At 45.9% G+C, this 24,013-nt stretch overlaps 1 protein-coding gene across 13 annotated transcripts in view; it reads left to right on the forward strand.

Annotated features, from left to right (window-relative positions):
- The window catches only part of XRRA1 (X-ray radiation resistance associated 1), a 65,885-nt gene extending 43,282 nt beyond the window's left edge, over positions 1 to 22,603 (forward strand). For 10 of the 13 annotated variants that reach the window (XM_032359571.1, XM_032359581.1, XM_032359579.1 and 7 more), the window contains 9 exons: positions 1,188 to 1,228; positions 4,759 to 4,884; positions 14,732 to 14,825; positions 15,617 to 15,732; positions 17,370 to 17,714; positions 20,385 to 20,583; positions 21,323 to 21,438; positions 21,608 to 21,713; positions 22,121 to 22,603. In XM_032359571.1, the coding sequence (XP_032215462.1) occupies positions 1,188 to 1,228; positions 4,759 to 4,884; positions 14,732 to 14,825; positions 15,617 to 15,732; positions 17,370 to 17,714; positions 20,385 to 20,583; positions 21,323 to 21,438; positions 21,608 to 21,713; positions 22,121 to 22,374 (1,397 nt within the window). In that variant the 3' untranslated portion in view covers positions 22,375 to 22,603. The remainder of the gene's footprint in view (positions 1 to 1,187; positions 1,229 to 4,758; positions 4,885 to 14,731; positions 14,826 to 15,616; positions 15,733 to 17,369; positions 17,715 to 20,384; positions 20,584 to 21,322; positions 21,439 to 21,607; positions 21,714 to 22,120) is intronic. The other 3 variants (XM_032359574.1, XM_032359576.1, XM_032359580.1) reach the window with 3 other exon arrangements.
- The last annotated feature ends 1,410 nt before the right edge of the window (positions 22,604 to 24,013 follow it).

Genomic DNA, 24,013 nt, shown 5'->3' on the forward strand with positions numbered 1-24,013 from the left:
ATCTTTACAATATTGAGTTTTCTAATTCATTAAAATAATATATCCTACCATGTTTTAGGTCTTTTAAAATTGTTCTTATCAGTGCTTTGTAGTCTTCAGTGGTGAGTTCTTACATGTCTTTCATTAGATTTGTTCTTAAGTATTTGGTCTTTGTCAGCGCTATTGTCAGTGGGTACTGTTTTTTTTATATTACATTTCCACTTGTTTGTTAGTGCTACATAGAAATTTTGTACTTGTATCCAATAACCTTTCTAACCCGAGATTATAGGGAGAAGATACGCATTTAGGCAGAGTATCCCGTGGCTCATCTTTCTAGATGTGGGGGCTGTCTCCTCAGGGGATCACTCTTTAGCAGCCATACTTCAACCATGGCCCATCCTCTTGCTGACTCCTACTTTGTTTCTTGTACAAACCCGTCTTCCAGTCCGTTACAGACACTTGTCATAGGAGAAGTTATTTGGGCCATGTGATGTTCCACCCCTATTATTATTTACTTCATTTTCATGTAACTTTTATCAGTATAGTATCATTAACATGTGCATGGGGTCCTGTTAGCCAGGACAGTGGTGAGTAGTGCCTGCACAGGATCCAGTCCAAGAAGATGTTTTCATGTATGGTTGAACTCAGATGTTTATTGGCCCATCTCATTCAGATGATGCCGAGAACAAAAATCACTCCACAGCCTCTTCCTTACTGCTGTGCTGCTAGTTATTCTTAGTATCTCTGCTGAATTCACTGACTTAACATTCTGTTTCTACTAGCAAAACCAAGAGTACTTTCAAATCCTAAGACAGTTGGTCTGCCTTCTCTGATCAGTACTATCTGCCCGCCTAACAGTACTGATGCTAAAAGAGCTTGCATGTTGCAGAGTCAGAAGGAAGATCAGTGTGGCTGAAATGTAGTGAGTGAAGGACAGAGTGGCATGAGATAAGATTGGAGCAGTAGGTGGGAGCCAGATCAGGCAGGACCTCTGCCTGGCCAAGGAGTTTTGATTTTATTCTAAGTCTCACCACCTGACAAGTATCACAGCCAGCTCCTCTTCCCAGTTAGCGTTAGAGATGAGGACCAATGAGAACTCTGCTAGGGGTCACCCTCCTGTACACCGACATTGGGTGAGCCAGACCCCAGCCTCTCTGGGGGCAGTCAGTACACTCACCAACCTTCGTTCTGTTTCTCTTTTGTTTCAGAGGTTGTGTTCTCATCTTACCCTGGATTTTCAACGTCAGAGGTAGGAACTGCCTGTTTTATATTTGTGTCCTTAAGTTAGAACATTAATTTTAAAAAACAAAAGTAAGCTAATGAACCCATGAGCGGCATTTATATATATCACACTGAGGAAGCCCGTTCATTGGTGTTTACCAAGTACCTACCATGTGCCTGGCACTGCTCTGGCCTATGCACATACAGTGGTGAGGTTACCACCGTATGGAGCCTTGGGGGCTCCCTAGTAAATGACCCCAAAAGCTAGACTCATCCTTGCCAATACACCACCATCTAGGCTCTGATTCTTGGTTTGATTGGCTTAGATGCTTGATTTTTGTTTGGACAGAAAATTGGCTTTTCTCTCAGGGTTAGATGCTTACTAACCAAGCTCACAAGGACTAATCACTATTGATTTATTCATTTACAATAAGAAGTACAGATTCATGTTCAGCCAACCCACATCCTTGAGAGGCACCTCAGTACACTCCCTCCCCATGGATAAAGCTGGGTGAGAAGTTATACCAATTAACTCTTGCCACATGACAAACCAACCCAACAATTGAGGACTTAAAACAATAGCAATTTATTATTTCTCACAATCATTTGGGCTGGTTAGATGTTCCATTGGTTTTGCCAGGGCTTATTCATCCAGCTGGCTAGGTCACTGGGGCCTGGTTTCTTGGACAGCTGGTGTGGCTTGGCATCTATACAGAGTCCTTTTATTCAATTTATTTATTTATTTATTTATTTTAAAAAAGGTTTTGTTTATTTATTTGACAGAGATCACAAGTAGGTAGAAAGGCAGGCAGAGAGAGAGAGAGGAGGAAGCAGGCTCCTTGCTGAGCAGAGAGCTCGTCCCAGGACCCCGAGACCATGACCTGAGCTGAAGGCAGAGGTCCAACCCACTGAGCCACCCAGTCGCCCCTATATGCAGTCCCTTTTATTATGGACTTCTTTACAGCATGGTGGCCTTAGGGTTCCAAGAGGGCAAGAGTGAATTGCAAGGCTCTGAAATTCAAATGGTGGCACTTCTGCCACATTCTGTTGGTCAAAGCAAGTCATAAGTATAATAGGTACAATTCTGCATGTACAATTCTGTATGCTGGCCACCTTGAGATAGCACAGACCCCACAAGTGCAGGGCACACTGCACAAGACTGCTGTCACTTAAGACACTAGCTGCAAATTTGGGGGTCCCCAAGCTATCCACACTTAAGACAAACTGGCTATAAATTCTGGAGTTCACACAACCTTCTCAGGCTCAATAATTTACTAGAACAACTCATAGAACTCAGGAAAGCACAGTCCTTATGATCACAGTTTTACTACAAAGGGTACAAATCAGGACCAACCAAATGAATAGATACATAATGTGAGGTCCAGGAGGGTCCCAAATGCAGAGCTTCTGTGCCCTCTCTCTGTGGAATCTGGGTTTGTCACCGTCCCATGTCTGCTGTTCTCCAGTCAGGAAGTTCACTCAAGCCTCAGTGTCCAGAGATTTCTTTGGAGCTTCACTACATAGGCATGGATGATTGAACCACTGGCCACAGGACTGAGCTTAATCTCTAGCCCCTCCCCTTGCCAGAGGTGAAGCTGGCTCAAAAACTCCAACTCTGTAATTGAGAGGCTGTCTTTCAGGTACTCTGACCTCCATCCTGAGTCATTCATTAGCATAAGCTTAAGTGTGAACCCAGGGCTTACGAATAACAAAGGTATTCCTATCACTCAGGAAGTTTCAAAAGTTTTGAAAGCTCCCATGCTAAAAACCTGTGACAGAGACCAAGTTCTTTATTATACAATAGCCAGTCTAGTTTCAAGGGAGTAGAGATACAGACTTCACCTCTGAATGAGAGGAGCACCAAGGTCACACTGCCCATGGGCATACATATGGCCTAGAGGGACTTGGGGCCGTTAAACAGTCTGCCACAAAAGTCAGAGATAATTGGTGGTTGTTCAGTGCTCAGATCCCAACTCCCTGGCATCTGAGTGTGTAGTCAAGTGTGTTAGATGGTTGAGACTCGTAGTGGCCCCTGTCTGTAAAAGTCAGGTTTGTATCCCTCATGCCCTCAGGTCAGGACACTCACGCCCCTGGATAGTGCAGTCTAACTGCAGGACCCACAGCCTTGCTTCGCATAGGGAATTGCAGGGTGGAGGAGTCTGCCTTACCAGAGTGCCACCACTTTCCACTGTGGTGTCTGGCAGATTGCATTTGGATCGCCTGGAGGGGAGAATGCTAGACGTTCCCAAGCACCAACACTGGCTTTTGTTTACTCTCACCCATCACTCACCTGTCCCACTTGTGTGGGTGTACAAGTTGAATCCTAGGAGGGCACAAAATACTTGGCTTCAAGTAGGTGCTCTGCTAATGTTCACTGAATGAACAATTGAAATTTAAGTGACTTGCTCAAGATTACACAGCAATTAATGGCGTTTAGAACAGAATCCAGTTCATTTGAACCCAGTGATTAGCCCAACATCTACCCTGTAATTTCCTCTGGTCCCATCTAACTCAAGGAATCAGTGAGTGAACTGAGCCAGGCACAGTTAATCCAGTAAGTTTTATTTTCTGCTTAATGAAACATGTTGATCCTGGCTGGATTGTGCTGAAAAACCGCGACTTGCAAGTGACCCGGGTGCACCAAGTCACATTCAGGCCCAGACTGCTTGCAGTCATCCAGGATTTAGCTATTGATTTATCCTGGATTGAAGAGCCTCCATGGTAGGGTGTGAGCTAACCCATCAGACCAGGTACTCAAGACTCAGATCCCTCATGCTCTCCTTCTCCCAACTAGGAAAAGTCCCCTTTAAAATGTAAGTAGCTGCTGAGTCGGAAAAGTGTGTAGCTCTTGATAAGGTGGTGAGTTCAAGCCCCACGTTGGGTGCGGAGATGACTTAGAAATAAAAAAATCTTTAAAAAGAGAAGTAAGGGGGCGCCTGGGTGGCTCAGTGGGTTAAAGCCTCTGCCTTCGGCTCAGGTCATGATTCCAGGGTCCTGGGATCGAGCCCCACATCGGGCTCTCTGCTCGGCAGGAGCCTGCTTCCCCCTCTTTCTCTCTGCCTGCCTCTCTGCCTTTTTGTGATCTCTACTGTCAAATAAATAAATAAAATCTTTTAAAAAAATAATAAAATAAAATAAAAAGAGAAGTAAGATAAAATGCAAGCACTGTCCTTTTGACTTTTGGAGAAATTTTAGCCCAAATGTAGAGAAGAGCCATTTCATGATAAGCTGCTATAGGGCAGAAAGTGGGAGGTGGGGGCAAGGAACTTCTGATGTCTGCATCACTGCTCTGTTATCATTTGGTCTTAGAGCACTTGAAACCTGAACTTTGGATGCTGGAGAATTAGCTCACCATGTGACCTCAGGGAACTTGGAATCAGAACTCTGGGCCCTTGGTAACATCTCCCATTATGATCCTAGATGTCTCTTTTGGCCAAGACTCTCTAGAATGGTCATTCTTTCCATCACCTTCCATAGGAAGGTGCCACAATGGCCCTTGGCAGCATTCAGCCTCTTATCATCAGGACACTTTGACAATAGACCTTTTTTCCTTCTAAGGCAACCAAGGTATGTGCACTTCCTCCCATATTTGAGATTCTTCCCGTGAAGTCACTGAAGGCCAGGAACCAGACGCTGGCCCCACCCTTTCCAGAGCTGAGGTACCTTAGCCTGGCCTACAACAAGGTGACTCTTCTGCTTCTCTACCTGTTTCCTCGGGGGCACAGATGGGAGGGTGGGATGCAGTCTGCTCTGGCCTGAAGGCCAGCCCTATAATTCCCCATTACAGATATGTGGGCTCGGAATTCTCAGGGTAGGGGAAGTGGAGAAAGTGCAGACCAAGGCAGGAGTCCATCCATTCAGTTATAGATGTTTACTTACTACCATGAGCCAGGCTCTATGCTGCATAATAGGCCCGCAGCTGTGCAAAGAGAGATTGTGCTTCTTGCTTTTTGGAGCTTGTCACCCATAGGGAAGACTGATAGAGGACAAATGGTCTCAATATAAGCATGCTTCGTGTTAGCAAGAAATTCACGATGCTATGAACTGTATGATAGGGGCAGTCTAACCTAATATTTGGGAACAAGGAAGGTTCTCCAGAGAGTGGTTTCATGAGTTTAGGTAAAGTGTGAGGGAAGAGTGAAGTGAGAAATGTTCTAGTCTGTGGGAACAGCAGATGTAGTCCATGGGACAGATTTACTATGTTTCTCCTTCATGTTTTATGTTAACATATTTTTCCAGTAGCCATGTACTCTTTGACTTCTATAAACCCCACCAACTGAGCTCTACTCAAGTCTGAAATGTAGGCAACTTTTAAGGTACTCCGTTTACATTCCTTGTAAGGCAAACTGTACAGCCACATTCCTCAAGTGTTTTCTTCCTAGGAGTTTTATCATTTTAGCTTTGACATTCAGATCATTGATCCATTGTGAGTTTATCTTTATATATGGTGTGAGATAGGAGTTCAACTTCATTCTTTTATGTGTGAATATGCAGTTTACTCAACACCATTGATCAAAAAGACTACTCTTTTCCCATTGAATGGTCTTATCACCTTGTCAATAATCAGTGGACCCATAGATGTATGATGGATCCCTCTTTGATTCTTGAAATTGGTAACTCGTGTCTTTTTTTTTTTTTTTAAGATTTTATTTATTTATTTATTTGACAGAGAGAGAGAGTTATCACAAGTAGGCAGAGAGGCAGTCAGAGAGAGGGGGAAACAGGCTCCTTGCTAAGCAGAGAGCCCAATGTGGGGCTCTGTCCCAGGACCCTGAGATCATGATCTGAGCTGAAGGCAGAGGCTTAACCCACTGAGCCACCCAGGTGTCCCCACTTGGGTCTTATTTAAAAAAACTAAACTGCTGGTTTCACTGGATTTTTCTACTCATCTCTTTTCCCATTTCTTTTTTTTTTTTAAGATTTTATTTATTTATTTGACAGAGAGAAATCACAAGTAGATGGAGAGGCAGGCAGAGAGAGAGAGAGAGAGGGAAGCAGGCTCCCTGCTGAGCAGAGAGCCCAATACGGGACTCAATCCCAGGACCCTGAGATCATGACCTGAGCCGAAGGCAGCGGCTTAACCCACTGAGCCACCCAGGCGCCCCTCTTTTCCCATTTCATTGATTTCTGCTCCTAACTTGATTTCTGTCCTACTCACATGAGTTTAATTTGTTCCTTTCTTTCTAGTTTCCTAAATAATCTAAATAGTGTAGTTTTAGATTATTGATTTAGACCTTTTTCTTCTCTTTAATATAAATATGTAAAGCCATAAACTTTTTCTGTAGGTACTGTTTTAGCTGCATCCTACAAATGATTTGTGTTTTTATTTTCATTCTATTCAACTTTTTAAATTCTTGTTGTGATTTCTTCTTTTACCCATGGATTATTTAGATAAGTGAAATGCTTCATTTCCAAATATATGGAGATCTTCTAGATGTCTTATACTTACTATTTCGACTTTAATCCTGTTGTGGTCAGATAACATAACCTGTAAGATTTCATTCTTCTGACATCTATTGAAACTTGTTTTATGTCCCATCCTATATTCTGTCTTGGTGAATGTTCTATGTGCGCTTAGAAAAAAATGTGTCTTGTGCAGTTTTAAGTAATAGTGTTCTATAAATACCAATTAAGGTGGTTGGTAGTATAACTCAGATCATTTCTATATTATTGTTTGTCTCTTTGTTCTACCAATTATCAAGAGCAGCATGTTAACATCCCCAATCATGACTGTGGATCTCTTTATTTCTCCCTTGAGTACTGTCAGTTTTTGCTGCCTTTGTTTTGAAATTTTACCATCAGGCACATAAATATCTAGAATTTTTATATCTACCTGATGTGTTGATTCTTTTATTATTTTGACTTGTTTCCCTGTGCCTTGAACAAAATTTCTTGTCTTGATATCTGTCTTGTCTGATTTTAATGGATTATTTGTTCTTTGGGTGTTGAGATTGATAAGTTCTTTATAGATTTTGGAAACTAGCCCTTTATCTGATACATCATTTGCAAATATCTTCTCCCATCCTGTCAGAAGTCTTTTGGTTTTGTTGACTGTTTCCTTTGCCATGCAAAAGCTTTTGATCTTGATGAAGTCCCAGTAGTTCATTTTTGCCCTTGCTTCCCTTGCTTTTGGTGATATTTCTAGGAAGAAGTGGCTGTGGCTAAGGTCAAAGAGGTTGCTGCCTGTGTTCTCCTCAGGGATTTTGATGGATTCCTGTCTCACATTGAGGTCTTTCATCCATTTTGAGTCTATTTTTGTGTGTGATGTAAGGAAATGGTCCAGTTTCATTCTCCTGCACGTGGCTATCCAATTTTCCCAACACCGTTTGTTGAAGAGACTGTCTTTTTTCCATTGGACATTCTTTCCTGCTTTGTCAAAGATTAGTTGGCCATAGAGTTGAGTGGTGTCCATTTCTGGGCTCTCTATTCTGTTACACTGATCTGTTTGTCTGTTTTTGTGCCAGTACCACACTGTCTTGATGATGACAGCTTTGTAATAGAGCTTGAAGTCTGGAATCGTGATGCCGCCAACTTTGGCTTTCTTTTTCAACATTCTTCTGGCTATTCGGGGTCTTTTCTGGTTCCATATAAATTTCAGTATTATTTATTCCATTTATTTGAAAAAAATTGATGGCATTTTGATAGGGATTGCATTAAATGTGTTGATTGCTCTAGGTAGCATAGACATTTTCACAATATTTGTTCTTCCACTCCATGAGCATGGAACATTTTTCCATTTCTTTGTGTCTTCCTCAATTTCTTTCATGAGTACTCCAAAGTTTTCTGAGTACAGATTCTTTGCCTCTTTGGTTAGGTCTCTTCCTAGGTATCTTGTGGTTTGGGGTGCAATTGTAAATGGGATTGACTCCTTAATTTCTCTTTCTTCTATCTTGCTGTTGGTGTATAGAAATGCATGCAACTGATTTCTCTGCATTGATTTTATAACCTGACACTTTACTGAATTCCTGTATGAGTTCCACCATTTTTTGGAGTAGAGTCTTTGGGGTTTTCCACATAAAGAATCATATCATCTGCAAAAGAGTGAGAGTTTGACTTCTTCTTTGCTGATTCGGATGCCTTTTATTTCTTTTTGTTGTCTGATTGCTGCGGCCAGGACTTCTAGTACTATGTTGAATAGCCATGGTGATAGTGGACATCCCTGCTGTGTTCCTGACCTTACAGGAAAATCTCTCAGTTTTTCCCCATTGAAAATGATTTGCTGTGTGTTTTTCATAGGTAGCTTTTCATAGGTAGCTTTGATGATATTGAGGTAAGTACCCTCTATCCCTATGCTTTGAGGAGTTTTGATCAAGAAAGGATGCTGTACTTTGTCAAATGCTTTTTCAGCATCTATTGAGAGTATCATATGGTTCTTGTTCTTTCTTTTATTAATGTATTGTGTCACACTGATTGATTTGCGGAAGTTGAACCAAGCTTGCAGCCCAGGAATAAATCCCACTTGGTCGTGGTGAATAATCCTTTTAATGTACTGTTGGATCCTGTTGGCTAGTATCTTGATGAGAATTTTTGCATCTGTGTTCATCAGGGATATTGGTCTGTAATTCTCTTTTTTGGTGGAGTCTTTGTCTGGTTTTGGGATCAAGGCAATGCTGGCTTCATAAAATGAGTTTGAAGTTTTCCTTCTATTTCTATTTTTTGGAACAGTTTCAGGATAATGGAGATTAATTCTCCTTTAAATGTTTGGTAGAATTCCCCCTGGGAAGCCATCTGGCCCTGAGCTCTTGTTTGTTGGGAGATTTTTGATGACTGCTTCAATTTTCTTATTGGTTATGGGTCCATTCAGGTCTATTTCTTCCTGGTTCAGTTTTGGTAGCTTATACATCTCTAGGAATGCATCCATTTCTTCCAGATTGTCTAATTTGCTCGCATATAGTTGCTCATATATGTTCTTATAATTGTTTGTATTTCTTTGGTGTTGGTTGTGATCTCTCCTCTTTCATTCATGATTTAATTAATTTGGGCCCTTTCTTTTTTCTTTTTTGATAAGTCTGGCCAGAGGTTTATCAATCTTATTAATTCTTTCAAAGAACTAGCTACTAGTTTCATTGATCTGTTCTATTGTTCTTTTGGTTTCTATTTCATTGATTTCTGCTCTGATGATTTCTTTTCTCCTCCTTGGTTTAGGCTTTTTTTTTGCTGTTTTTTTTCTCTTGCTCTTTTAGGCATAGGGTTAGGTTGCTGTTTGAGGCCTTTCTTATTTCTTGAGAAAGGCTTGTATTGCTATATACTTTCCTCTTAGGACCGCCTTTGATGCATCCCAAAGATTTTGAACAGTTGTTTTCTTTTCATTTCTTTTTTCTTTTTTTTTTCTTTCATTTGTTTCCATGAATTTTTTTTCAATTCTTCTTTAATTTCCTGGTTGACCCATTCATTCTTTAGTAGGATGCTCTTTAGCCTCCATGTATTTGAGTTCTTTCCAACTTTTCTCTTGTGATCAAAGCCTTGTGGTCTGTAAATATGCAGGGAATGATCCCAGTCTTTTGGTACTGGATGAGACCTGATTTATGACCCAGGATGTGATCTATTCTGGAGAATGTTCCATATGCACTAGAGAAGAATGTGTGTTCTGTTGCTTTGGGATGGAATGTTCTGAATATATCTGTGATGTCCATCTCGTCCAGTGTGTCACTTAAAGCCTTTATTTCCTTGTTGATCTTTTGCTTAGATGATCTGTCCATTTCAGTGAAGCTGGGTGTTAGAGTCCCCTACTGTTATTATATTATTGTTGATGTGTTTCTTTGATTATGTTATTAATTGGCTTTATATAATTGACTGCTCCCATGTTAGGGGCATAGATATTTAAAACTGTTTGATCTTCTTATTGGACAGACCCTTTGAGTATGATATAGTGTCCATCCTCATCTCTTATTATCGTCTTTGGTTTAAAATCTAATTTGTCTGATATAAGGATACCCCAGCTTTCTTTTGATCTCCAGGCTTCCTATCTTTCTGACAGTGGCAGGGGCTCTCCTCCTCCAGGCCTATGCCCCAGGGATGGCTTTCTCTTGTCTTGCTCCCTGGGTCCAGTCTTTTGTGTATAAGTGGCCATGAATTCTCCTTCTCTCTGCAGCTCTTGAGAATTCTCATCTCCTGCTCTAGTGCACACTTAACCTTCAGCAGCTCATTAAAATGGTAGCTCATTTCTTTCTAGTTGCTTGTATGGCACTTACCATCTCTTCCTCCCATTTTCTGCCACACCTGAGCCAGTGTCCATGTCTCATCATCCCTTGGAGGTACCCACCTTTCCTTACATTTCAGTCCACATGATTGCCCTGAGACCTTAGCTCTCTGATAGATGCAAGAAAAGTTATGATGTTATAGGTTATTCTGTCTTTTTTCCTATTGTTAGGAGGGTAGTAATACACTCCATTTTCCTTTTTCTTTTTTTAAGGATTTTATTTATTTCAGAGAGAGCATGAGTGGGGGAGACAGGCCAAGGGAGAGGGAGGAGCAGACTTCCCTCTGAGCAGGGAGACTGACATAGGGCTCGATACTAGGACCCTGGGATTATGACCTGAGGGAAAGGCAGAGACTTAACCAGCTGAACCACCCAGACACCCCTACTCTCCATTTCTCTACATGTTTACTTGAGTTTTTAAATTACATTTTTCTTTATGATGGTTATCACCTAACATATATATCTTTTTTCTTTATTATCAGTTGTCTACTGCCAGGATGTAGGTTTGAGAGTAGGATTTTGTTTTACTTATAACTATATCCTCATCGTCTGGAATAGAACCTGGTACATGATAGGTACCCAGTGAGTTTGTTTGATGAATGAATGATGTTTTGATCACATCAAGGAAAACTAATGCTACCTGTGTTGAAATTAACATTCCATTTATTAAAGTTACAAATTTTAAAACCTATTTTGTGTTCAAACAGAATTTAAATGTCTAGAATATCCTCTCAAATCTAATAAGTTTAGTGTCAAAAGTAAAGTAAATGAGGTGCCTGGGTGGCTATGTCAGTTGAGGGTCTGACTCTTGATTTTGGCTCAAGTTATGCTCTTATGGTCCTGAGATTGAGCCCATGTCAGGGCATGAAGCCTGCTTGGGATTCTCTATCTCAGGGCACCTGAGTGGCTCAGTCGGTTAGGTGTCTGACTTCTGATTTCAGCTCAGGTCATGCTCTGAGAGTCCTGGGGTCAAGCCTTGCATTGGGATCTACACTTGGTGGGAAGTCTGCTTGAGGATTCTTCCTCCTCCGTCTCTCTGTCCCTTCCCCAGCTTGTACACATGCACATACATAAATCTCAAAAAGAAAACAAAAAAGAATATCTCCCTCTTCTTCTCCTCCAACCCCCCTTGGCTGATAATGCTCATTCTCCCTCCCTCTCTCTTAAAAAAAAAAAAAAAAAACCAAAAAAAAAAAAAAACAGGCAAAGTAATCACTTTCAGTCAACCTTTAGCTAATATTTTCTTAGTTCATAAATTTGGTAGGTTAAATTGTATTTGCCTTAACCCAATGAAATTGGACAGAAATAGTAAATTGACATTGGATCCTGAATTTATTTTCAAGGGCATTCAGTTCACCTTATGGGGATAGGCTAGCCCAATGGCCACATTTTCCTCACTATATCATCCAGAATCCCAAGCCCATATCTTTCTTTCAGCTGGGACTTAATTTCACAGAAAATGACATCCATGCCATGGATATCTTTCAACTTTCTATCAGTTTTAATTGTAACTTTCTTCAGCTTTTTAGTCACTTGATTTGGATGGATGGAATTTTGCATCCTGACAAATTTAATTTTCCCTCCCTCATTTTGTTGTCACTGCTTCTTGACCACCAGATTTGCATATGAGAGACTCTGCACTCTCTTTAACCACTCTCTTTAACCAAATATAGTTATTTACCATATTATACTTCTTTGTAGATTCTTCCTTCTTCCCTAGAGTCTAGATAAGAAGTCAGCAAATGTTTTCTATAATGGGCCGGATAAATCCATTACTCCGTCACAGCTACTCAGCTTTGCCTTGTAGCACAAAGGGGAACATGTAAATGGATGAGCAGGGCAATGTTCTGATGAAGCTTTATTAAACAGATGGAGGGATGGATTTGGCCCACAGACATTAGCAACTGACCTTGGGTTTTGTATAGCCTTCATGCTAAGGCTTTGATTTGTAAGTGGTTGAAAAAATCAAAAGAAGGATACTACTTCATGACACTTTAAAATTATATGAAATCCAAATTTCAGACTCCATATCTAAAGTTTTGTTGGAAAAGAGCCATCACACTTAACAATATGAATTGTCTCTGGTGGTTTCTGTGCTATAACAGCACAGTGGAGTAGTTACAACACAGACCATATGGCCAGTAAAGCCTTAAATATTTACTCCCTGGTCCTTGACAGAAAAGGTAGGCCAAGTCGTGGTCTCGATGACCAAATTTAGAGTTGCTCAGGGGCCAAGCCTGGTCCCTCTCCTCTCACTCTGGACTCTCCCAGTAGGGATAGCTTCATATACCCACTGTCCCATGAACTGTGGCTCACAAAGTTATAATTCCAACACAGAACCCTCCTGTGTACTCCAGACCAGTATATGCACTGCCTACCTGAATCTCTACTGGGAAGTACACGTATCCAAAGTGAATTAATGATCTCCCATATCTTAAAGAAGAGCACATGGTTTACTCACACCAAAATCTGGCTGTTGTCCTAAATGTTTCTCTCTCCTTTACATCTTTCCTCGCCATGCATATCTAATCTGTGACCAAATCTTGTCATATTTAGGTCCTCCTACTCCTACAAATTTATGTAATAGGTCCCCAGGGACCAAGATCTTTCTAGCTTTGATCTGCCCTCAACTTACATCTCTAGCCTCATTTTCTTTCTGCTGTTAATCAAAGTGGCCTTCCTTCGTCCCTCCAGCTGGCTTTCCTACTCCTCACTGTGAGGGCCTTTACGCATGGTTCTCTGTGTCGGGCACTTCCTCTCTGCAGTAGGCGGAGCATGCACCGTTAGCTGCTGCCACACACCTTAAATTCCCCCACGACCTCCTGAGTAGGAGTCTGTTTCTTGATTTCATAGAATCTACTATGAGGAGTCCAGGTGGGCTGGTGGCCTCACACATGATCTCCCAGAGACCCAGGTCCCTTCTGGCTGTGTCTTTGTCATCCTTCATTCCTGAAGGGGATTTTATTGGCTCCTTTGTGTCTGGCAGACTGATTGCTGAGTAGGGGAGGGGGTAAGAAACGTAGAGGGTCACACACGAGGTTTCAAATGGGCCGTGCCCAGAAATTATCCCTTCCACCCTGGTTGCATACGACGTGAGTCATACCAGCACATCTAGCTGCGTGGAGGCACGAAGATCATGTCGCTGTGTGCTCAGAAAGTAGAGGGAACGGTTTTGGTTAATATTGAGGTTTCTGTGGTGCATACTCTGTCCCTACCTCCTCCTTACCATTCAAATCTCAGGGAAGCCTTCCCTCTCTCCCTGCCTGGACCAGATCACCCTGGGACTTGACATGTCCTCTCTTACAGCGCTCATCACAGCTGCTGAGCTCTTGTCCTTCCGGTTACTACTTTGGTGCCTGTTTCCCCACAGGGAGTGCTCCCTGAGGACAGGAGTTCTAGCTGTTTTGCTCATTTCATGTTGGCATTCACTAATACTTATTTATTGAATGAACACAAAGGAATAAGAATGGATAGATTCATTGCCCAGTGGACATCTAGTGCTACCCACTGGGGCTCCAGAGGAAGCCAAACTGAAGGGCCCTCCCTCTTACAGTCCTCAGGTCTTGTTGCCTCATGGGTCCAGAGTCTGACCCAGTGACTTTCAGGGTACATCTGAAAGGCCACTGATCCACTCTTTGCCCCTCTTATTGTGTTCTGTTGCTAATAGACACCCTTCCCAGGGATGTTCCAACCACTCTGCTCAGCAAGGATTAGGTATTTTTCACCCTTCAGAAGCTGGCTACAAGAGGGTAGAGCAGCCTCTGGGCCCCAGACAGCTGGGAGGTCGTCTTATCATTGGCTCGGCTTTTCCCTTAAATGAATGGGTCCCCCCTGTCCTGCCCTCTGTCTTTTCCCAGCTTAGTGTCCAGGACAGGTCTTAACAAAAGAGACCACCAGGAATGCTGTTGACAGACTGTTGGGGTGTGTAGAGGTTGCATTGAGGAAGGTGAAGTGTCAGACAAAGAGTATCCCGAAGTCAAAATCAATGCCTGGCCATACTTCCAGACTCCTTGTGTTTATTCTCATTTTGTCACCAACATCTCCATTCCTTGGTCTGGGCTACATTTCCAGTGTGGAGAAGAGAAAATAATTCTTAACTTTTAAACGTGAAATAGTGATGTGGAATTTCAGACAGGATCCTGATCCTGTGGGTGTGAACAGGTGAAACTACAGGAGCAGACCATGCCCAGCCCTGAGTCCGGCACAGCAGCCTCATGTCCCCGGCCCCACCCCTGCCCTAGCAAGCACGTTGCCCCACGGTATAGGGCCTGGCAGCCCTTGGGCAGAAGTGGGGCAACTTTGACCCGAAGCTTTTCCCTGTCTTCCTTATAGATCGCCAAGGAGGATGCCATCCTGCCAGTAGCTCTTTTCCCGTCTCTCTGCGAGCTCATCTTTCATAATAACCCTCTGGTGTCCCATACACGAGGTATGCTGCCTGCAAACCTGCGCCCCCATCCCAGTGCCCAGGGGCAGTCTGGGCACTCTCAACCCCACCTCATTGAGGCTGAGTCCTGGGCTTGTCTGTGCATCATGGGTGGACATGGTTCTTGGTGCATCTAGGGACGGAGAGAATCACAGACGTTGCTAAGCACTTCTGTACCAGCTTACCTGACAGCAACCCTGTGAGGCAGGTGTAATTGTCCCCGTGCCCAGTGAAGGATGCTGAAGTCCAGGAAGGTTCATGATCTACCCAAAGCCTCACAGCAAGAATGAGGCAAAGCTAGATCCTGCATGAGATCTTGGAGTAACACCTGGCTTTGTAGAACAGGTCTATTGTGACCTCATTTCCTACTTCCCATCTGGGGAGGGGCCTGCAGGGGAGGCATGGCTGAGCAGGGGAGGGGGTAAGAAAGTAGAGGGTCATGCAGGAGGTTTCAAGCAGCTGTGTCCAGAAGTAGGTGTTGCATCGTGGGTGCGGTGGGTGCTGCCACTAGCGCTATACCTTGGAGGCACCTTAGAATCCTGGGTCCTAGAGTGACACCAGCAGAGTTCTCACCCTTGCTTTGAACTATCCTTGTTGCCGTGGGCAAATTTCTTAACGTCTCTGTGCCTCGGTTTCCTCACTTATTGAATGGGAATAATACAGGTACCTACCTCCCAGGGTTGGTGTGAGAATGATGTAAGTTAATACAGGTCTGGCAGTTGGAACAGCGCTGGGCGCATAGTAAGCCCCCAGTAAATATCCACTAATAGTAATCTTCCCCGTCATGGCTCCAGGGGTCCCTCCACTGCTGAAAAGCTTCCTCCAGGAGCGGCTGGGGATCCACTTGATTCGCAAGAAGATAGTAAAGGCTAAGCATCATATTTTGATGCCTCGGAAGGTCTCGAGGAAGGTAAGGCCTCCAGGGCAGGACTGCCAAGGCCGGAGGAAGTGGAGCCCATTTTACTGCGTGTGAACTGATCTTTCCCACTCATCATGGATTCCTTCTGTTGGGTCTGTAGTACTGGCTTTGTCTTCTGCTTTGTGTGTCTGTTACACACAGATACACGCAGAAGAAGGACAAGACAGTCAGAGGGACCCAGTTGTCAGAGTAGGGAGAAGCTGTGAAGGTCATGGAATCTTGCTTCCAATTTTGACAGAGAAACTGAGGCCCTGAGAAAGAGCTGTGGAGAAGTAGGGGAGAAATTGGTCTGAAGACCCAGGGATGAGCCTGGCTTCATCACTTTGCACAGCTGCCCAAACTTGGGCAAGAGCTTAACTCTCTGAGCTTCAGCTTCTCAACTCCAAGCCTCCCTGAGGTGCTGAGAGGACTGGATGAAGCAGCAGATGCAAAAATATGTTATAATCTCCCAAATCCGCCCCTATGCAAGTTCTAACCACCTGTGGGAATCGTGAATGGCTGCACCAGGCCTAGAATACATATCTCTTACACATAAAGAAGCATTTCCCTATGTTGAGAGCACTCTGCTCCCCCAAACCAAACCCAACCAGTGGTCTTAGCCTTCTGGGATGCTGTAAAGTAAGTCACATCTCTCCTTCATTAGAAGGATTGCAGAAATTTCTGTGAAATGCTTTTCCCTCCTGAACTTTAGCCTTTCCATGACTAAAAGCTAGACTGGGCATTGCTGATCACAAAAGTTAAATACAGTTACTTCCTCTTGACTCCCTCTGCAGCCTGTCACTGTCTAGCCAAACTCTAGTTTTGGAGCCCTTAGAGGACCAGAGTAGAATTAAAAGCCGGAAATAGACAGGAGTTCAAAAGGTTTCCATCATCTTCCCCTTGTTTGTTGCCTCCTCTAAGGACTGGACTGTCTCCTTCCCATCAGCCAGCTTGAGAGGGGCACAATCAGAGTGAGGCAGATGCTAAGTATGGAATCCTCTCTCCCAGGATGGTGGGCTTTTGCTAGTTAAGGAAGCTGAGAATTTCAACAGGAAAGAAGTTATCGTCTTGGTTCTGAACCCTGAGAGAGATTTGCCATATGAAACTTCATTTAAGGTGTAGGCACCAGAATCCTGAAAGGGGCCTGGTGCTGCTTCCTTCCAGAAGGGACAGGACCATCTCCTCCAGGTCTTACTAGGAGTCTCTGAGGAAAGTCGAGGGCACCATGTTAAAACTCCAACAAAAGAAGATTGTTGAGAGCCAGAGTGATAGGATCGGGGATGTAGAATGAGGCAGAAATCAGATACCGGCTCTGCCACCAAATAATTCTGTGATCTTGGACAAGTCATCTCTCTCTGAGCCCTCGCTTCCACTTTTATAAAATAAAGAGAATTGTTTATAATTATAAATATTTAATATTTTTTATAAAGTAAGAATTATTTCCTGGGTAGTTTGAGGTGTAAATCAAGCAACATCTGCCATGTACAGGGCACATTGTAGATGCCCAGTTAGTGGGATTTGGCTCCCTCCCTCTCCTGTGAGCCCTCGTCCAGTACCCTGGTCACAGTACCACTGCCTTAGTCTGGTGAGGTCCAGGAAGAGAGATTCTGATTAGGAAGCTAACCAGTCCAACATTTCTCCCATGACAGGTGAAAACCCAAGTCCCAAAGGTGCCAAAGCAGCCTCTACTTCTCCATCATCTCCCTGTGACCGCAGTCCCATCTCCCTCAAAGGAGATCCCAGAGTCTGAGGCAGGGCTGACTAAAGAGCTGTCTGCTGCCGGCAGTCCTCTGGAGTCACAGATACCTGTTGAGGGCGTGGAGGGCCTCTCCCTGTCCCATCGGACCTTCGTGCCCCTACCTCCCATCTGCTCCGATTCCACCGTGCACAGTGAAGAGACCATGTCCCACCACAGTGACAGACCCGGCCGCCTCAGCCCAGAGCACCTATCAGACGAGGACACCAAGAGCATGGAGTCCATATTCTTGACCCAGGTGCCTGGTTCTCCTTCCTCTGCCTTGTTCCTAGCTCCCGGAGGCTCCTGTATGACCTTGGCATAGCTGGCTTGCCATAGGCAGCCAGAAGTGAGCCCAAGACAGGTCTGGAAACCAGAAGGAATCACCCCTGGCAGGCCTGCAAGCCCCTCTGGGAGCTCCACTGAGCCAAGGCTACTGGTGGGGGGTTACCCCCAGAGAGAGTTCATGGTCCTGTGGCACAGACAGCATCTGGGGCCTGGTTGGGGCACGGTTCCGACCAGTTTTTCAGAAGAGCTTGACACTGCCTCAACCTATCTGTATAAGGTCACATCACTTCTCCCATCCAAGTACTAACCAGGCCAGACCCTGCTTAGCTTCCGAGATCAGACGAGATTGGGCGCGTTCAGGGTGGTATGGCCGTAAACAGGTCACATCACTTCTGATGCTGCCTCTGAATCCTAGGAATACAGATGGCTGAGATGAAGGTCCTGCTCTTGAGCTATCCTCAGCCTGCTGGGGGAGTGCAGGAACAATGCTTGCAGTCAGGGCTGAGACTAAGGGAAACCCAGGTGCTGGGAGCCTGGAGTAAAGCAGGATCCTCTGCCCAGACCAGGAGGGCTCCTGAAAGACGTTCTGATGAGCTGAGCTTTGCAGGCTGAGTAGACAGTGACAAGGTGAAAAGGTGGACAGGAGGGCATCCTGGGCAGAGCAAATAGCATGAAGCAGGCTACAGAGGACAGAAAGTGGCAGGTGCAGAAACCACAAATGGTTCAGTGTCTGGGGAGCAGGGTGACACTTAGGAAAAGGGAAATAGGAAGCTGGAGGAGCTGGCAGGACCCCTTGAGTGTTACTATACCACTGCCTTTCCTCAGCTCCCTACCTGCCATCTCACCCCTCCAATCTGCCAGATCTTTCCAAGATACACACGCATACATCTACATCTGACTCCATCCATCTGTTATTCCACAAGTGACTTACAGTGACATACACATTTATATGATATAAAACTATCTTTATGAACTATAGCAGAACCTTTTAGAACAAAGCAGAGTGTAAATAAATATTTTAAAACGAGCTTGAAAAAAATGAGCTTGCTAAAGTTGGATGAAAGGAAAGTACGGACAGGAAAGGAAATAAGGTCTCACTCACTCTGACCTGCTCATCTGCCCTGCTGCTCTGGGAACAGAGGTGTATTGCCAAAATGCAATTCTGGGCTTCCTAGGAGCCAAAGGAATACAGTCAACTGTGAATCACTGTGATGGGAAAAGTCTTTTCTCCCCTTGCTGAATTGCCAAGGCTATGACCTCCAGCACAGAGTGGAACAGAAGCAGAAAGAGCAGACATGTCTTACTCCTGACCACGGGGAGAAAGCTTTCAGTCTTTCACCATCAATTCTGATATCAGTTGTGGGTTTTTCATAAATATCCTTTTTTGTGTTGAGGAAGTTTCTATTCCTAGTTTGTTGAGTGGGTTTTTTGTTTTTGTTTTTGTTTTGTTTTGTTTTTTGGGGTTTTGTCACAGAGATGTTAGATTTTGCCAAATGCTTTTTCTGTGTGTACTGAAACAATCATGTAGTTTTTGTCCTTTATCTGTTGAAATAGTATATCACATTGATTGATTTCCAGATGTTTAATCAAGCTTGTCTACCTACGGTAAGTCCCACTTGATCGTGATATATAATCCTTCTTACAGGTTGTTGATTTGGTTTGCTAATATTTTTTGAGGATTTTTGTGCTTACATTCATAGGGATATTGGTCTGTATTGTCCTTTTGTGATTTATTTCCTTAGTTTTGGCTTCAGGATAGTAACTCAGAGAATGAGCTAGGAGTGTTCCCCTTTCTAATTTTTGGAAAAGTTCGTGAAGGATTGGTGTTAATTCTATAAATGCTTAGTAGAATTCACTGGTGAAGCTAACTGGCCCTTGGCTTTTCCTTGGAAGAATTGTTGAAATCTCTACTTGGTACAGATCTGTTCAGACATTCTGTTTATTCTTAGCCACAAGCTTTCGTGTAGGGTATAAACAACATCCCTACATATGAAACCCAGTCTCAGCAGTATGTCTCTTATAAAACTATTAAGGTAAGCTAAAAATGTGAGTGCAGACAGTGGTCACTCACCCCCTTAAAACTCCTCTGCTGATTTTGCCATCTCCATGAGAATAAAGAAGATTCAAAAACAAACCAAAACCCTCAGGTTGGCTTTTTAAAGTCCTTATTGATCTGCAGCCTGTTTATTGCTCCAGTGGCCCCTTTCTTCATAGTACACCCCAAAGATACCAATTTGAAGGTCCCCCAGATCCACCTTGCCGGGACTTACATGGGTGGCTTGGTCGCTGCTCTTCATGGCCTGCAGCAGGCCTCTCTCCTCAGCACTTGTTGCCCACCCCTCTCCCCACGCCTGCGTGGGGACGGCCATCCCACTGCTTCAAGACTTCATGCAGGTTAAGACCTCACTTCCTCCAGGAGGCTTCCAGGCTTCGCAGGTGGGGTGAGGGCTTCCTGGGCCCACCCAGAACCTTTGTGCTCCTTTCTCCTCCAGTGCTTACCAAGGTGCACGATCACTGTCTTTTATGACTGCATCCTCTTACCCCAGTCTTGGTTCTTTCCCTTAACAGGGCCCAGCATGGGAACCTGCACAGAGCTCATGCTCAGACGTGTTAATGGAAGCTGGTTTTCTTTTGGACACAGGTGGGTGAGCTGCCTTCCTCCATCCTCCAGAGGGATGATTCAGCCATGAAGGAGGAAGAGCAAAGACCACCCCACACAGCATCCAGAGAGGTAAAGAGGGCTTGTCGGAAGCCCCCGACTGCCTCCCTCCCCAGCAAGTACCATGGCTACGAGGAGCTGCTGACAGCCAAGCCTGATCCAGCCTTTGTTGAGCCAAAGGGTACGTGAGGAAAATGGCTCCAAGCAGGGTCCCTCTCCACAGCCCAGAGCAAGTCAGGGCAAAGCCTCATTTCTAGACCAGGATGCTGTCCTTTGTCAAAGGGCTCCTGAAGGTATCCTGATTTGGAACCTCCCATATCAGGTCCCCTGGCCTGGGCCTTCATTGGATTTTGAGGCACCACAGGTGTTCTGAGATTCCAGCCAGTCTAGCCCCAGCTGCTCGCTCTGGTTGGAAAAGTGTCTCCGGGAGGTTTTTGGGAACAGATACCTAGACTGGTCGGATTCCTGAGCTCCTTCCCAGCCCAGCTAAGGCCCAAATGGAACATCCCCAATCCTCTCTCTGTGGTTTGAGGCAAGGGAGGCAGTGCTTCCTTTGAGCCCTTTATTTTAGACTGATGTGTTAACAGTGTTTGTGCTTTCAAAGGAACTTGCTGGCACTCAGCTGTGGTGTCATGGGAGTCCATCCCTGTAGTGGAACCCACTGTGTTTAAGTGGGGTTATACTGGGGTCAGTTCAGTTCTTTTCCCCTAGTGCACCCAGGGGACGAGTATTCACCGAATGAGTGGTGGAGGTTCAGGCACTGCAGCAGATCAGAGAGAGATGGGACAGTGTGTTCGTCTTGGGGCCTCTGAAATCCTTGCACCCAGGGCTGCTGTGACAGCGGGGAATGATGAAACTGGAGGAGGCATCCAGCAGATGGAGGAGGAGTACCTTGCCCAACCCTCACCTTTTTGCCTTAGGAATCCAGAAGAACACACAGGCCCTGCAGCGCATGCTGAAGTGCCCGCTGCTGTGCCACTCCTCCAAGCCCAGGCTGGACACACTTCAGAAACGCTATGTGCCCAAGAAGAAGCGGGTATACGGGTCCCCCCCATGGTGGCTGTCACCTCCCCACCTTCTCAGGGCCATGCTTTCCCAGTGCCCCCAAGTGCTCCCCTGCTTATTGCTGCGTCTGTATGAGGAGTGGAGGCTGTTGGAGGCTGAGCACCGACCTGTGGTGACCGGCTTCTCTTACCTTGTGTCAGGCCCAGAGGATCCCTGTTCCACCGCCACGGAAGACTCGAGCCCAGCTGCTGGATGACCTCCTCATTCGCATGCGGGATCCCCGGAACATTACAGAGGCTCCACTAGGTACAGCTCTGCCCACCCCCCACCCCCATCCTCAGCAGCCAGAACCCGAGATCAAGACATTCGCTCACCTGCTGGGAGGAGGCCCAGGGCCCTTGGCTTCTGCCCCAGCCCTGTCTGGTGTGCAGATGGAGAAGTTAAGGCCTGCCTGGAGGGAGGCAAGGTGTTGCCTAGACTCATACAGCACGTTACAGACCAGAACTAAGGCTTGAGGTAGCATCAGGAGGGGGCACCACTGGCTTCTTACTGCCCTGAGCTGGGGAGGCCATTCTCAGTCCCCATAGCATCCTCCTTTCACTCCATCCCACTTTCAGTGGGTGGGTGGGGGTGCTTTGGACGAAGACCGCACTGCTTTGGGCTAGGGGGAAACCAGAGCAAGTTTGGTGCCCCTCGGGCCTCTCTCCCTGCAGGAGCTGTCCTGCGCCAGCAGACTGAGAGGCGGCTGGTGAACCAGAAACAATACCTGGAGGCCAAGCGGCTGCTGAAGGAGTTCCAGGCCCGCTACAGGCAGCTGGTGCGCTGCTCACTGCGTACAGTGTTCAGGGCTGCAGCGCCACCCCCGGGCCGCCCAGCACTGAGCGAGGGCCCGCCTAGGTTCGGCCGCTTCCTCGAGTTCATGGATGAGTTCTGCCAGGGGCCCACGGCCAGCGACTCGAAAGGCTAAGGGCTGCGCACGGGGCCATGCGCACTCCCCGGCCTGTGCCTGACGCCCTCCCAGGGCTCTGTGCCCTGGACCACACCTTGGGGCTGGGTATGCCAGGTGCAGGCCTCAGATCTTGGCCTGGCCTTGCTTGCTGGCCGCAGAGTGGGGAACTGGTCAGGACCTCCCCTTCCCGGGCTGGGCAGGACCCAGCACCTGGCCAAGCAGCAATAAAGAGTAGGTGCATATAGAGCAAGGTAGCCTGTGTGTTTTCTTGTAGTTTGGGCCTGGCTGCCAAGCTAGAGAAGGATCCCGGCTATGCGTATCCTTCGGGAAATCTGCCTGAGTCACACCTGCCCAACAGAGCTGTGATGAGCACTGGCATGAAAACAAGTGGGTTGATGGAACAGAAAAGCAGCACAGACTAAAGCTCAGAGAAGTGAACTAACCCATCCACAGCCAACAAAGCATACATGCTGCGGGGGCAGGGGGCAAAACTGAGGTCACCAGGTCCCTGAAAAGCAGCTTTATTTTGTTGGGCAGCTTTGCCCATGATGAGGGCAAATGGAGAGGAAGGAGAAGAGTGCATCGGGAATTCCCTTACCAGATGGCCATGGCCATGGCCAGAGTTGGGACAGGCCGAGGGGAAGGCTTGCATGGTTTCCTAAGGTCCTCTAATCCTGGACACCAGCTGCGGCCCCATATGTGAACGCTGGGGCACGGGAATGGATCCTGGGGCTATGCAAGTCCAGCCTGGGCTCACAGGTAACCTGATTCCGGCCAACGCAGCCTGTGGGGTTGCCCCATTTTTGTGAGTCTCCCAAGAGTCAGCACCTGCTACAGAGCTGGATCTAGAGAAGCCAGTGGGACTGACCACAGCCAACTGTGGTCATAGCAGACACACTCATCTATGTTCCTGTGAGTCACACACATAGCCACCTGTGGCACAGGCACCCAGACGGATAGATGTGGTACAGGCTCACCCCACAGTGGCATTCGCAGGCAGGGTGTGTTGCTGACTCGCCACTTGGATCTCCTGGGGCCCCAAACCACCCTTCCCCTACAGCCTTAGGAAGGAGAAACCACCCCAGGGGTGACCCTGCAAGCCCTGCTGGGCTCCAGTGCTAGAGAACTGGATTGCTCCTTTCAGCCAGAAATACTTACCAACCATAGGCTCTCCAGCCTGAAAGTCTCTTGGGAACATCCTATCCCAGCCTCAAGACCTGAAGCTTCCTGCGGTCCCTGGAGCAGATCATTCAGCTCCAGCTTGCACAGGGAACTTACTCCCTCCAAAGGCTGTCCCTTCTTTTGTTGGCAAAGCTACCAGACAGTTCTAGCTACTGGGCTGAGCTGTCTGCCTAAGTCCCTCGGGATATCTAGCACTGCTACTGGCTCGGGAGTGTGTCAGCTCCCTCTGCCCAGCCAGGCCAGAGCCCTCACCAATGTGAGAACATCCTGGAGAGGCTACACCTGTCTGGGCTAAATGCTCTTCGACTCAATTATTCCACACAGGATACCATGTAAGTAAGTTGGTTGCCTCTCCTAGTGCCTGTTTGAAGTATGCGAGGCAGGGTTTCCGTCTACTAGTCACCCTCCCACGCAGGCAAATTGCTGCATCTCTGGAAGCCGTATTATCGTTTACCAATTGTGTCCATTCTTTTCT

The sequence above is a fragment of the Mustela erminea genome, chromosome 9 (assembly GCF_009829155.1).
Source record: "Mustela erminea isolate mMusErm1 chromosome 9, mMusErm1.Pri, whole genome shotgun sequence".
Classification (NCBI taxonomy): Eukaryota; Metazoa; Chordata; class Mammalia; order Carnivora; family Mustelidae; genus Mustela; species Mustela erminea.